The sequence below is a fragment of the Ixodes scapularis genome, unplaced genomic scaffold (assembly GCF_016920785.2).
Source record: "Ixodes scapularis isolate PalLabHiFi unplaced genomic scaffold, ASM1692078v2 ptg001518l_1__unscaffolded, whole genome shotgun sequence".
NCBI lineage: Eukaryota > Metazoa > Arthropoda > Arachnida > Ixodida > Ixodidae > Ixodes > Ixodes scapularis.
Window position 1 is genome coordinate 207207 of NW_024610158.1, and position 15959 is coordinate 223165.

The window sequence follows — 15959 nt, forward strand, 5'->3', positions numbered from 1 at the left end:
CATTTGAATGGTTTTCCCTAGATGATTGTGCATCCCACAGAAACAGGAAGCGCGAAAATATCTGATCACCACCCCTCGTCTTTTTCGCCCAATGTCTCAAGCAAAAACAGCGCTCCGATTAGACTGTGCCCTGCATGGTCTGGAAAACAGATCCACGCTTGCCTATGCAGAAAGCAAGTCGCCTGCTTTTTGCGCAGGGATTGCGGTGATGTCAGAACGACGCTGAGCTCCGATTGAAAGGATAGTGGGTGGAGCTCAATGCTAGATGCCTTGAGGTCTACCCAGTATTTTATTTTAATCAGCCAAAAAGAGCACGGTGTTCTGACCTCATCGCAACCCCTGTGCAAGAAGCAGACGAACTTGAGCTCCACATTAATATACCGTCAACCTTTTTCCCCAACCGGAAGCCAAGAGTCCAAGCTCGTAACCCTGAAAGATGGTTTCGCTTCCCATCAACAGTGCACACCCAAAAGCTAAAAACGTCAAAATAACAGACACTGACCAATTTTGTAGCGCTTAATCTAGTCACCTTTGTAGCTAGTGTGTTCAGGCTCGCAACTCATCTTTCCCACTGTTGCTGCAATGACGCAAGTTTTACTCATCAATTCCAATTTCACGAGCCATTCCACGTCTTCCGTGATGTGACCTCGAAGGTGCAAGAGACAAAATAGACGAGCTTGCACTGAAAAGCTTTCGCTTCAGTCAGAGAATCGTGAATGAGGTATAGATTTTGAGTCAAAGGCCCGCTGGCAAACATTTAACAACCCCCGTTCACAGACTCGACAAAAACAAGCCATCAACTACCTGGTCACATTTCAGCAGCAGTGACTGCCGACAAACACATTTGTTTGTTGTTTTGTTGGCGACACGGGGGCAGGGTTGCACTTCGCAAACGTTCGAGAAATTCTACTCGCAGACACGACAACAAAATGTTGGCAATCCAACCGTGCCTCAATGACCAGTGCGCCCGCCACAAATTGCCAACGCCAACAAATCACTTATCTTTCAAAGAGTTCTTAAAGCCGTTCACATAGCACCATTAGTTTACTTTGCGTTACATTACAGGAGCTTACGTCTTTATTACGTCGAGTTCGGACTGCAAGTCCCCGGGACATTCGTGTTGCGATTGAAGCATGCCAACTAATGCGCCGAGAAACTGAGGGAGAGGAGGAGACGAGAGCCTGCATCTGCACTGCACTCGTCGGACGAGTTCGAAAGTGAAAGCCAATGGGGGATTCCGGTGTTCCACGTTTTAATCCGTTCAATGAGTGCGGCGGAGACGAAAGCAGCTGGCTTTAGGCCTACCCACTAATCAGTCCAACCAAAGCTTGACGTTCCGACGTTCTCCTCTCCGTCAGTTTTTCGGCGCATCCGACGAGTAACTTTGCATACAACAGATGAAGCACAAACGTCCCGGCCACTCGCGGTCACAATGCAACGTAATACAATGCAAGCAAATGCTCCCGCTCAAATGAGCTTTTTCCTCCTCTTCGTCGGCGGTCGGTCAAACGTACGCCGGACGAAGCCGGCCACCCTCTCAACAAGGGGCTTTTCTTGTCGTGTCTGCAACTAGAGTGCGTCGAACATTCGCGGGGCTCGCTCCCGCACGTGTCAAAAGAGACTTGCGGCACACGACGTTTGAAACAAAGGCGGGGCTCCAAAAGGCAGGGCAAGAGACAGCAAGGGGCCGGTTGCAGCATAGTGCGTCAAAACCGTCGAGATAAGTTCACTCCTCTTCGCGTGAATGACTAAAAAATGTGGCGGGCAACGTCGCAGGACGTTGTGCTGGGGCAGCATGGGGGCAGCCACGGCGGGAAAAGTCGCGCAACCCTCGGCGTCGACCTTGTCCGACCCCCAGACGCGCACCACGTGATCACAGGCAAAAGGAGGCCACGCCTGATTGCGTGACCCTCCGAGTTCCACCCCTCCGTCGCCACCGGCCAATGGGAGAAGAGCGTAGAATGGGCAATCGCGTGCGGGCAGCCGCACCGCTCGCGTCTCGCTTGCGGCACCGTTGGAAGCATGGTCGGGCGGGCGCAAACACCGTTTGTTCAGATTCGAGACCGAATTTCGAGCACCGGACGAAAACTCCGCGAACGCGTTGCTCGTAGTCGTGGGTATGCGAGGTGACGAGCCAACGTTTTTTGGGACGTAATCAACGGAGTTTGAGGTCAGAAAATTTCTGAAAGCTTAGGCATGCTCATTTCTCTAAAGATAGGTAGTTACCCTTTTAGAGCACAAATACAAAACAAATGTCTAGTCCCGCCATGCAATTGGAAAATGTATGCTATGACATTTTTTATTGTTAAGAAATTTTTCAAAATTTTAGATGGGCATTAGAAAGTGCATGTTTTTGTGACAGTGTACTGCATACTGTGCCTGCCTAGGTAGAAAAAACAAACTGCTGCTTCAAGCTCGGTTACTAAAAGCGAGCTAATTGCGCCACATAGAAATTTTGTAATAAAAAATTTCACGCATTTGTAATCAAGCAAGCTTGTCTAAGCGCCCACGAGTACAAGAACAGGTCCGCACGTCTGCTTTCAGTCTCTCACTTTCATGACTCAAATGTCGTTCCTAAACTGATGTCCCTCGTATCAATCTTAAGACAGACTTCGGCGGCCAGCGACTATATGGCTATGAGAACAGAATGCCTTTGATATTTGTCTAGAAGACACAATTCACTAATCATGCTTTAACGTTTTTTTCTTTCCTCGAGACTGAGACTAATGCCCAAAATGTGACAATAATGAGAAAGCCCTAGGTTGATGCGTTCATCGGGGCCTTTGAGCTCAAAGGTGCTAGATGAAAGGCGTCGCACTTACCCATAAAAACCCTGAAAAGTATGGAAGATAAATTAACGCAAAACAAAAACCACCAGAAGTGCTAAACATCGCAAAGCTGCCGACGCGACTTCCACAAGCGTTATTTGACAGTATGCTGGCAAGAAGCAAGCTAACGCTGCTCTTCCGTCCATGACTGCTCGATACAGCTGAAGTTGCCAGACCGAGTCGAACAGAATCAGAAAGAACAGACCGTTCACACCGAGGTTCACATTAGCAAAACAATTTGGCTTCATTCTCGCACCGCGTGCGAACTGTACAGTTGACCGTGCTAGATCGGAGATGCAGCCTCCAGAAAGGGGCTCCACCCATCCTTTTGTCATAGTGCACGGTAAACTAGCCTAGGAAAACTTTATCCAATTCCTAGAACAATAAAACGTCCCAAAAAACTTGAAAATGCTGTCCAGACACAAACGGAAAAAGCACCACTTTTCCGAAACCTAGCAGTCCGTTCGACGGCTCGTAGCGGTCGATAAATCGAGCATCCGCGCTCAAATGGTTCCTCACCAGTGCTCGGAAAGACCTGAGTATTCCTAAAGTCGAGGCGCCAACGGCCATTGCCCACTCTCCACCCCTCGCCGCACACTCCCCGGCGGCGGAGGGGGCGGAAGCGTCCCCCCCACCCCCCCCCCCCCTTACCAGTCTGTATTTACATAAGGCAATATGTGAAGCACGTCACCCCCCAGCGACTCCGCCGTGGTCACCTCCTCCCAGCCGCGCCAGGCGCCCCCGTGGTCGTACACCCCGTTAACAAACTCCCACCGCTCCGTGGCAAAGCGTTCCTCCACCGCGGGGGTCACTTCCATCGGCGGCCGCGGCGCGTCCTCTTCCTCCTCTTCCTCCTCCAGGTTCCCGAAGGAGCTCAAGTCCGGGAGAGCGCTCAGGATGCTGGCGATCTCGCGCGACACCGGACCGTTGGGCGGCTCTCGCGCGGACGACTGGAGAAAGCGGTCCATTAACTCCGACTTAGTCCGGCTCGTTTCGTCGTCCGTTCCAAGGAGGCTGTAGTTGCCCGCGCGCTTCAACGGGCGACGCGACGCCGCGTGGCGTGTCGCCGCCGGCGTTGGCGGAGACAACGTTGGAGGCACTACCACTCCGTCAAGGGACACGTTGGCGCCGCTCTTGGCGCGGAGGTCGGCGATCAGCTGCTGCGTCGTCTTCACCTTGGGCATGACGCGGGGGGACGTGACGCTGGTCGTGCACTGGCTGCGGCGCACGCTCTCGAACGCGGAGTTGCCGCTGGGGATGGAGGCGTCCCAGACGGCGGCTGCGGTGGCGGCGGCCGTGGCGTGGACCCCGTTGGGGGGTGTCCACGGGACGCCGGAGGAGGCCCCCGACGCCGTTGCGGTGGTAGCTGCCTTCTTGAGGCCATCTGCGGGAAACGGGGTAAGACACCATTAGCGCACTTCCCGGACTTCCTAACATGAACCCAAACCCAAACTCCTGTTCAGAATACAACGACTTCACTCATAAAATTTAAAAACATGAAATATTTCACTCGTACCAGTGCCTTTTATATACTTTCCGTGCCTATCAAAAGGTTCGCTCGACGCCGTTACCTCCTACGCTCGTGGTGACCACATGAGGGCACCAGGTTAGCAGGGTATGTCATCATCATGTGTAGGATTCTGGATTCGGATTTTAATTCTGCGGCTTCCCCTTTGTATCAGGTATCAATGGTAGATACTGGATCCAGCCAGTTGCCTCCCCCGCAGCCCGTCTGCTTCGGCTGCCTCGGTCCGTTTTGCGTTTGGCACTCGGCGGTAGAAGTCGTCTGCCTGGGCTTCGCCGCAAAAATTAGTTAAAGTGGCCAAGAAAAAAAAGAAGCCTGTCGGGCTTTCTTTTCATACTGTCCCCCGCTGACATTAATTCGAAAAAAGAGTGGCTCGCTGGAATCCAATGAAAAAACTGGACACCGAATGACGCGTCGTGCTACACCAGAATATGCAGCGAGCACCAAAACGCACGCTGTCTGCTTCTTCCGAAATAGCGGAACATTTAACTACAGTTGAACCTCTTTATAACGAACACTGATATAGTGATTTATCGGATATAGCAAACTAATCGCAAAGTTTGGTTGGTCATGCTTTATTTGGATGGGAGTTCTAGTTATATAACGAAACCGAAACCATGAAATCTGACGTGCTATCAGTTATAGCAAAGCAATTCCTGCTTTTCTTGCATCATAAAATACTTCGAAGGTTATTAAAAAGTAGAAAAAATACAAAAAGGAATTTCTAAACGAAAAATTCGGGAAGTTTAGATTGCCCAATGTGCAAAAATGTGAGTTTCGGGAGGTAGCGCCACCTAGGAACCGAGCGAATATCGGCGGGTGCGCCGCTGCTAGTTTCTATGCGAGGCATCAAGAACCAGCGCAGACTAAAGCCAACTGCCAACTACGCCACTTGTAGTGGAGCTGCAAATGGCGACAAAGTGAAAAGCTGTTTCTCTGGAGACAAAAGTGAAGGTTTCGAGGGTGGTGGAATGCGGTCGGAAGAAAAAAGACGTCAGTGCAGACATAAAGTTTGCACCAAGCACGATGTCTACCAGGGTTGGGCAGAAATACTCAAAAATGTATTTGGAAATACAAATACTGGGATACATTAAAATAGTAGCTAAAATACTGATACTGCAATATATCTGAAAAAGTGTATCCCGATACGTATCGGAAATACATTTTAAAAACAGTCAAAAAGTATTTGGAAATACAAATACAGGGATACATTTTAGGGAGGGCGGAAATACAAATACAGAAATACTGATACTGCAATACATTTTTCACATTTGTTTGAGACGCCAACTGAGATGATGCTTGAAAAGCAAGTTTTTGATCCCCAAATTACTTTCCCGTAGGCTTGGCACCTTGCCTTGAAGGTAGTGAATTCAGACGACGAGGAGTCTTCAAAGGGCTCGAAAAAACGTCCGTCAAGGACTGACCGCGGTCCCTTAGCTGACATCCTGTCTGTCTGACGAGGGATGCGAAAAGACTTTGACCTCTAAATAAATTTTATGTCATTCTAAATCACATCAAAGCGTCACCAATTGTGAACTGTCAACATTTATCACATGACGTCACGGTGGGATGAACTGGTCTTTTTTATCTGCACGTGTGGCCTTGAACATGAAACTTTACCACGCTGCTGTATGAAAGGACAATACGTACTTTCGTTGTAAGTTAACTGGTTGAAGATCGTGCAGGCAATGTCATTTGGAATTTTTGAGAATAGTAGACCACCTGAAGCATTCTGAAACACATGTCTTATCTTCTGTTACGGTTGAAAAGACTATACGGTAGCTTCTCTGTTCTGAAGGTCCTTACTGCCGACCCTCCGCCACCGACGCACGGATTGCAGTCCTCAAGCTTTGCCTAGCATTATCCAAACAGAGACCTCGTGGATTGCGAGCTGATATTGCCGGCACAGGGGCGAGCTGTCCGAGAAACAGCGGTCTCGAGACGAGTCGCGGGAGTACATAGTCTAAGATGGTACAGCGAGCCCAGTTCCGGCCTCCTTCTGGGTTTCGGATCACCAGAGCAGCGGGTCACGTTCACGCCGGCTGATGACGTACCCTTGAGCCGTGCAATATTACGGGCGCAGCCGCAGACGCATTCGAATATGTGTTGAACTTCACTGGGTAAGTCATCCTACTATTTCAAGCCAACCACCGCCAGGCTCGTGCTGCAACGGACTGTGACTCAGCTTTTCCGGCTGGGTGTACTGTGTACGCTAAGGCAAGAGAGGCGGTTAGCAGCGAGCTTTGGATGCCAGCAAACAATGACTCAAGAAACCCCTACCTAAAAACCTGCGGCACAAGATGCTCTGACTCCACTCCTGGCACGCCACCTGGTTCGAGTCGCCGTACTACGCAACACTTCTCAGAAGAGAGAAGAGGACGCATAGAAAAATAGTTTGGAGAACCGAAGGAACCTTGGTCAGCATGGTAACAATGTCCAAGCATCTCCCTGACCCTGGTGCCCTCAGAAGTAAAAAAAAAAAAAAAAAAAGCGTTCTGATTTGTTTTGTTTTTTTCCGGGGGGGGGGGGGGGGGGGGGGGGGGGGTGTATTTCTCAAGAAATGTAACGAAATACATTTCACCCTGATTGTATCGCAATACAAAGGAACATTCAAAACGTATTTCGATACAGGAATACAGATACTGGCGGAGAAAATGTATCGCGATACAGAAATACAGATACAAAATGTATTTCTGAAATACTATCGCGATACATTTGTATCGCGATACTGCCCAACCCTGATGTCTACCATCCTGAAAGCAAGGAAGAAGATAGAAGACTGCTATGCAAACAACACCAGCAAGACTGATCGAAAGAGTCTTAGCCCTTGCCTCGACCCGGACGTGAAAGAGAGACTGTTCTCATGGTTTAAGGACGTAACGGTGTGAAATTTGCCGGTGTCTGGTCAGCTTCTTCAAATGAAAGCAACCAGCCTGGCCTGTCTGTCAGGGTATGATGATTTCATCGCGAGTAGCGGTTGGCTCCAGTGCAATGGCTCCAGGTGAAGAGGCACCAGCCCAAAATCACGTCTTCAAATAAATGGAATAATAGATCCAGCTAGCGTCGTTCCTTGTGTTGCAAATTGATATCCTCAAGCTCCGATCTATTTTCTTAATGCTGCTTTGTGACACGTAAGGATCTCACGGTCTGCGATAGCGTATTTTATATCTTAGTTCTGTGCACGGTTTTGCACGGGCTCGATTGCAAGAAGGCTTGCGTCAATTTTTGTGTGTACTGTTATAACGAATAACGCATATAGCGAACAATTTTCTGCTCCCGATGCTAGTTTGTTACAACGAGGTTCCGACTGTATCAAATAGGACAATCAGAGTACCAGCATTTCCTCAGGACCACCTGCTTTTCTGAATGCACGGGTAGTAAGGTGCTGGCGTACTGCCCGCATATTAAGAACGTCAGCGGAACAGCCAGAACGGATGGATGGATGCGTGGCATCTATCCATCTATCAAAACGACCCCATTTCAGTGGCGCACCTAGCGCCAAAACGTTGCACTTGTGACGACGGCGGCAGCCCATTAATTTCCCTTTTTTTGACAGGCACTGAAAGTATAGACCTTTTCACCCTCCGTCGCATGGCTGCTGCCATCTTGGAATCACGTGATGCGACCGCCATGAGGTGGCTTCAAATCGTCGCTCCTCTCTCCCCTCCTCGCCCTGTCAGAGGCGTAGTATTCCTGTTTTTTGTCGCGTTTTACCACGCTTTTTTTCCTTGCTTTGTGAAGCGCCGTCTGACACTTGTTCTCACTACATAACTGCATGCCATCGTTATGTGCACAACTTCTGCACTTGATTTTAGAGCATGTTTTGACTATTTGCACCATCGGTGTCCCGGAGACGTGCGAGGAAAGGACTCAGCGTTGCTACTGGGTCACATTGAGTACGTAGGTGACCCTAAGGCTCGCAAGGGTTGAGAGGTCAATTATTTATGACAGAGCAGATTTGCTTAAATGATAGTGGCACAGTAAGAAGAGAGAGGTATGTTTATGATCACACATTAATGACCTTAAAGAAGGCAAATATGGTCAAGGGAAGGAGTCGCTGTGCGTTTCTTGAAAGCATCGTGATCTGCTTTCGTAACAAATCCAAAACATTGGCTTTTGATAATATGGGGGGATCATTTTGCGGTATAAACATTCGCTTGATCTGTTTATTTGGAAATTTAAAGGAACTATACACTGTGCTCAGTCTCATGTCTGCAGTCATTCAATTATCTAAGGGGGGACACAACCCAGAAAAAGAAATTCTGCAAAAAAAGTTCATTCAGAAAAATTGCCATATTTAGATCCACCAACATCTAGAGAGTAATCCCGGAAAGTTTCATTAGCTTCCACTACATAGTTAATTTTTTTATAAATTAACTTCGGTCCATTGCTGCTAAAGAAAAAGTAGGGGTTGGAGCACCATGAATGCATTTTTCTCCGTTCCACTTTTCAGCATAAATTTCACTTAAGAAAAACTATTGTTTTCCTATTACACATTACAGAATTACCCTTGGGTGGTTTTCTTGGATAGAACTCGGTGTGGAACATGCCTGGCTGGGTAGTTTTCTTAGTTTAACATTTTTTTTATGCTAAAAAGATATATTTCTAAAAAAAAACACATGTGAATTTTTTTTAGAAATCTTATGTAGGGTTATTTATGAAGAACAATCCAATATAGCAAGATAACTAGCTGGGTATGTGCTATGGGTATTCCTACGACTATATTACACATAAAAAATCACAAATTTTTATTTTATTTTAAAACAATAGTTTTTCTAAGCGAACACACTGACTTCCATATTGCAACATTTACAACTAGTTTCAGAAATGACATAGGACAATGAAATTTGGCAGGGATGGTCTTCCCACTCATATAAACTTCCACCGCGAATTTGACTGAAATCAAGAAAGCAGTACAGAAGTTGACTTTTCTGGATAGTGTCCCCCTTAAAGGGGCCCTGCAATCATATTTAAGCGTCTATCTTTTATGCAATTTCCACGTCTCTTGGGGTCCGGGCAAGCCAGCAGGCACGGAGAGAGTAACTAAATATCAGTGCGCCATATTTTAACCGGATGACATGGAAACCTCCTCCACCGACGAGGGCGACCCGCGGTACCGAAAGCGCGCAAAATGTGACGTATTTGGTCCTGGGCTTACTGGTCAGAGCCGGTAAAAACTTCCTTTTGGTCGAAATACAAAATATAAGTGGCACGAACCGTTTCAATTGTTTATAAAAGTAGTTTTTGTTCACTATTATAGATGAAAAAAAGAAATAAATGCAGTTTATAAAATACAGAAACAAGAAATTACCCGTCGACATACCCGCCGCCAAGCGGTGGAAAAGGCGGCGCATACTAGAAAGGAGTAGTGGGATAAGGCGCCAACACGGAAAAATCCCGGATGTACGAGGTGGCGCCGCAGTCGTATGGACAGAAGGATCTGACCGGCTCCGAGCGTTACGAAGGCCTTCGGCGAGAGGCTTTGTCTTGCGGTTTGGCCGTTTCGCGGTATGGCAGTGCGAAGTGGCTCCCATTCTGAACTGATCTTTACCCCGTGTTTGCTGTCGTTTGTGGGCAATGAAGTGTCATGCCGAATTAGTGTTTAATCGCGCAGCAAATGCAATGAAAGCCGCTTTGGCTGCCCGCTGCATACAGCCTATCCAGAACATGCTTTAGTGGCGCCCTCTCGCGCCGTCGACACGGAGTGCGGCGGCCGTGAGCGCTCGATGAGCTTACTATTCCTCCTCTAGTTCACGGCCACTCAAGCCAGGACCTACGACGTCATGAAGGAGGTTATTTTTTGCTTGTTTTTGCAATTCTAAATTGCCTATAATTTTTAAAATAAAGCGAATTTCGCGAAAAGAAAAGTTTCACTAAGTTACTACGTTCAGTGAGCTCAGGTTCGGTGCAAATTAAAAACCAGTAAAAAAGTCCTTGCAGGGCCCCTTTAAGATATCCAATTTAATTAATTTATTTAGACACAAAGAGTTGGGGATCGGGTGAAAAATGTAAAAGACAGCTTGTGAGTGTCTGACGAAAGTGCCCAAGGTACGTAATATATGATGCCAAAAAAAAAACACTTCTGCATGGAAATCACTCGAGTGCAGCGTTGCCGAAGCCGAATTTACTCTCGACGCCACTGAAAGTGAAAAGCATATCTGTTGAAACAAATAAAGATACGTCTACACAAATACATGAAGTGGTGCTTGGCATTTGACTTGAGCCAAGCTTGCTGGAAGTCGATTCCCTTGCGCCATTTAATTTTATTCCGAAATTTATACGGAAGACAGACGTCAGACTTCAATTAACGGGTTTGTCCCTTCAGTCATACTCTAAGTATGTTAAGAGAAAATGTCAGTATAACAAATATAGTTTCCTAAGGTCAACATTGTGAAATGCTGCTAATTAATACTTTAGCACAGCTGATAGTTGAAGAAATGCACTACTTGGCCTAGGAGGCACCATCGAAACATCTCTCGTGTACTTAATTTCTTTAAAGAAACCGATCGAGACAATACCGCTTCTCTTTTGCATTCCATGCGTCATTACAGGGGAGTTTCCCGGTCAGCAATTTCCACAAATGGTGTCCTCGAGAACCGAACAGTGAGCACTGCCTCCATGCATTAGTTTCTTCATTCGTTTATTTTTATAAAATACTAACAGCGGGTGTGTCCCATTATGGCCGTAGACATAGCTAACCTTACCCCAACATCATTTTAGTCGTTTCGTTGCCGAACCTGGACACATGAGCAACATGATCAGATGAAGATGCTCGTTAAAACGTCCACAATTTAGGCTCGCAACTATATCGTAGTTCCCAAGGTAGCCCATTACCACTGTATCATTGGTTCTGTACCACAAGGGATACATTTATATCACAAAACTAAGCAAAAACGGCATCACACACCAACAGCGCCGTGTGACACACGCAACCCTATGGCGTTGCGTGTGTCAGCGCCAGGGTGTTGGAACGAAATGTTTTTCGTTCCGTTTTCATTTTCGTTCCTTACAAAAAAGTTCCGTTCCGTTTTCGCTCCGGAACGAAAAAATAATGCTCCGTAACGGTTCGTAACGGTTTCTTTCTATGAAAAAAAAAAAAAAAAAATCTCAGCAAAAATTAAGAGGAACGTAACGTTTATTTTTACACAAAAATAGATAATTCAGGCGCTCTAGAGGAATCCGCGGAAACGACATTGCTTCTGAGATCATGTTCATTTCCTTGAGAATGAGATCATGATCAATAAGGCACCGAGCATGATCTCAGAAGCAGCACGTCATCAAGTGTGCTCGGTGAAAGGCAAGACCTCTGGTCCGATAAAATAAATTTCAGCGCCGAGAAGGCCCTGAAGGCCCATAGGGATGAAGAAGTACACTTTTGCAACAGAGTCTCAGACTGCCGTATCCGTAGAAAAACAAAAGATGGACTTCTACAACGCCGGGTCACAAACTTCCCGCGCTTGCCGTGATCTGTTGTCTGCCTGTGTCGTCCGAAGAAAGCATGGAGGGAGAGGGCGCAAGAGCCAAGGAGAGCATTGCGAGCGTGTGGAGGCGTCGCGCCACCGCGCTCTCATTGGTGGGAAGCAATGGCGCCTTGCGTCATGTTTTTTGTTTCTCGTTGTATTTTTGTCTTTGTTTTTGCTATGCTTGTTCGCCCGGAGTTTAGACGCGGGGGCGATGGCTTGCTTGTCTTCCCTTTAATTATGGTACAAACCAACGGCTGTCTCTTCGCTGCGTGAAACGAATTACTGAAATACCTGATATTTTCCCTTGAACCGAAAACCGATAAGAAATTTTTTCGGTTTCACTCCGGAACAAAATAATAAATAACGTTTCGATTACGTTTCCGTTCCGCCAAAAAATATCGTTTTTTTCGTTTTTCGTTTTTGATTTTCGTTTTGTTCCGATACCCTGGTCAGCGCCCCCTGTCCACCGATCAGGTGACTACAGAGATAAAAAGAACTATAGAGGAGGCACTGCCGGTACTAATACCAGCAATACAAGCTCCATGACCACGGTGGCAACTTGAAAACACCGGCAGTGCCGTTTAACGAACGACGGAGAAACTGACGGAGACTGTGGCGTGTGCAAGAACTGCTTTCGCAACGTTTTGATCTGGTTATTAGACGTCGCCAAAACAGTTTACGCATGTACCCCGGGCTCCAAAAGTCATTCCCATCTCTTATCAGATAGCACTGCCACTATCTGCCAGTTGCTGCTGTGGCCATCCGATTCGAAATTATCGCCGTTGTGGCGATCGCATTGTTGCACTTCGACGCTTGCGTATGCACAGGTGGATGGCAGTATGCAGATGTGCGTAATATTGCGGATATTATAAGCTGAAACGGTCCTTTCTGCTTCATTGGTGTGTAGGCCAGTTTTTGAGGGGGGCTGTGGTCCAATCTAGGAAGTGAATGCAAAGTTGAGGTCCCATACTTCGGACCTTTCGACGAATTGAGGGAGAGCTTACTCGTGAGGTGCAACGATGGGCAAGTAGGTGCGCGATCAAACAAAATAAAAACTGTGCAAAACTGACCACAAGGACAAGTAGAAGACACGGACAAAAACAGTGCGGGCTGTTTTTGACCATGAGATTGACACAACTGTGTGACCGTGACTACGACTGCGATGGAAAAATATCCTATATAGTTCTCCCTCTTCTGTGGGGTGATTACCTTCCTGCCGGTGGAATGCGGGACACCCTGACCGGGCGGGGAGGAGTGTAAGAGGAGGACGGTATTTTCACGACTCGGGAGATAAGTATGCAGGGAAATTCACCAATGCGCACACCCCGAAGTCCTGTGCTGTCCGAAAGCGTATTATACACCTGAAAATTGTATGCGGCAATTAAACTAAGTTTCACTCACAGTGATATACTTTTGTTTATTTGTCATGGTAAATATTTTTTTTAAAAGTATCTAAGTTGAAAACATAAAGATCGACTGCACCAGACCCCAATGCATCAAAAGGAAATAAAAAAAACAGTAAATATTTTTCGGCTTATTGTTTCCTGTTGATATTTACTGTTATATTAACATGCTCCTACACAAAAATAAAACCTTATGTTATTGCTTTTTTGACCGTTGTGAGTTACAGGTTTTTTTGCCTTCTGTGGCCGTCTTCACTAAAAAAAAAAAAATGCTTTCCACAACAACCCTTTCACATGATACAGTATGATTTGCAACTAATTACAATAGTTCATTTTTCAGCTTTTGGCGAGCAATTTTCGCTTGCAATATTTTGCCATCAAGGGGAGAGGCAGATCTCCTGCAAGAACAACGATTGCTTCCCTCAGTGCTTGGCAAGAAAATGACATACCATAGAGATTCACACATTTATCAGCGACCTCCGCAGTTCCCCGTTGTTCGGAAGCGCCATAATTTGCGCAGTGAATGTTACGACAATGTGAAATGCGAGACTTTTTGAAGATTTTGGAATTTCTTCCGGGACGTGGGACACGAGCCCTCAATCTGGGACAGTCCCGCGAGTCGTGGGACGGGTGGTCACCCTACTCTTCTGTGCCAATTTCGTGATCTTGTGACTAATGAAAAAATGAATTGTGTCACTTGAAATAATGTGACACAAAATTGTGTAAATTTTGTGACTAAGATGGAAAAATGCCCTGTATAGTTTTCTTCTTTTGCGTGAAACTTCTTTGTTCCGAAAGAAAACGATAGCCGCTAGCCAGCGCTGTGTTTGTTTGTGTCTTCCACTTGTCCTAGTGTTTATCTTTGTGCTGTTTTTGTTTCTCTGAGCTTGCTACTCTCTATGACTGGTGGTTTCTCCTCCCGTATTCACATAAATAAAGTGGAAAGAGTGCTGCGCTTTGTGGGTCCTGCTATTCTTAACATGCAAAAGACTATAAGCTGCCCGGCTGTGAAGTAAAAACTCAGCAAACCAGTAACCATTCATTCATAACTAGGCCATTGTTTCTGGTGTATATTTACAAGAAAAATTTACGAATATTTTCAGTTTATTTTTTAAATATTGGTGCATTTCAGTGATCTGCTTCAGATATACAGTAAAACCTCGTTATAACAAAACGGGGTATAACAAACTAATGGATATAACAAAGCAATCATAATTCCCCTTGCTTGCTAATAGTGGGAAGAAATGGACATTGGCTATAACAAACTAATGGTTATAACGAAATAATTACGACCGCTCCTTCAACTTTGTTATAACAAGGTTTTACTGTACACAAAAAACAAGTTACAGAAAGGAAAAAAAATCTCATGTCTAAAAAAAATTAGGAATTCTAGTCCAAAAGGGGCACTTTTGACAAAAAAAAAAAGGTCCTAGCTAGTGCAACAATTTCGAGATATCGGTGCTTTTAAATTTTATCGGATTCCATAGTTTTGACGACAAGGGACGTTTATTGGTGTATATTGGCACTTCTCGGATAAAACCAGAAAGTCTATGGCCTATCCACAACGTATCCGGCCCCGCATATAGCACCCTAGAGTATTACACCTGAAAAGTTTGCTTCATCGCCTCTAAAAGTTTTCCCCAGACGTAGCCACCAAATCAATCGGTGTCTTACACCGTGGATTCACTCGAGACCCCGTTTTCGGTTTGTCCTTTTGTATTAAGACCTTGCATCTTGCCACTGTTACCAAGCTCTTAAAAGCAAACACTAACATGACACGTGCACACACTAATTTCCCTATGAAAACTTTGGACTGCCTTCCGAGACTACCTCACGCGCCGCGTCGTCACAGATTCCGGGAACGTACACCAAACATAATGGCAACTAAAAGAATGAGGAAAGAAAAAGTATTGCTCTACCACAAACAACAAAGTGGTCAGTCCAGGACTTTTTCCTCCTTTGACAAGCTTCGTCCTGCGTAGATAATGTCTAAACACAATTGATATTTGCAGCGTGTATGATGCGCATAGAACAGAACGCCGCGACCCCGCGTCTTGCGGGAGTTTGCCCTGTTAGAGATCCCGGGAGGGGAAAAGAAAAAAACAAACACTGAAAATGGTGCTGCAGCAAAGAAAAAAAAAAAGACTGGAGGCATTTTTCTGTCGTTCTACTCATCCCCCCTCCCTCAAAACCTTCCAAAACTCGCGAGAGTCCAAAGAAAGAAAAAATTTAAAGGTAGCTTAAATATTACACTCTTCCTTTCCTACAAAGTCCATTTGAATAAGGAGGTGGCCTCAGCATCCGTTCCACATGACTGCCTCCACCCAATGGGGAGGCAGACGCAAAATCTCTGTTTGCCGACAAAAAAGATGTGCCCCGACCTCTCGAAGGTGCGTCTGTCGACGGTGCAGACGATCCTGTAACAAGTCGCTACAAGCGCAGAGGGAACGTGCAACGATCACGAAATGGGAAAGCAAAATCAAAAGTGGGTACACGGCCGGCACTGCCATAATGGCACTTTGTAATAACCCACCTTCCGCAGCTCCGGTGGCGACCAGCCTCCAGAGACGAGTTGTGCGACCCCTGAGGGGTCACGCAACTCGTCTTTGTGACGTCGTCTGCTAGCATCGTGCTCGTTGTGGGACGCCACAAGATGTGCTCGCGGCAACGTGAGCTAGGCTGGCTAACGTTGTGGCTCCACAGCAGGGATGTATGAGGAAGGATGACGCAGGCCTCGTCT

The 15959-nt window shown here is 46.4% G+C and overlaps 1 protein-coding gene across 1 annotated transcript in view; it reads right to left on the reverse strand.

The window, feature by feature from the left end:
* Nucleotides 1-1027: 1027 nt before the first annotated feature.
* LOC8034532 (mediator of RNA polymerase II transcription subunit 26) overlaps nt 1028-15959 on the reverse strand; it is a 53136-nt gene continuing 38204 nt past the window's right edge. Inside the window, exon 4 of the mRNA XM_002409777.5 lies at nt 1028-4212. Coding sequence (XP_002409821.2) covers nt 3476-4212 — 737 coding nt within the window. The 3' untranslated portion in view covers nt 1028-3475. The remainder of the gene's footprint in view (nt 4213-15959) is intronic.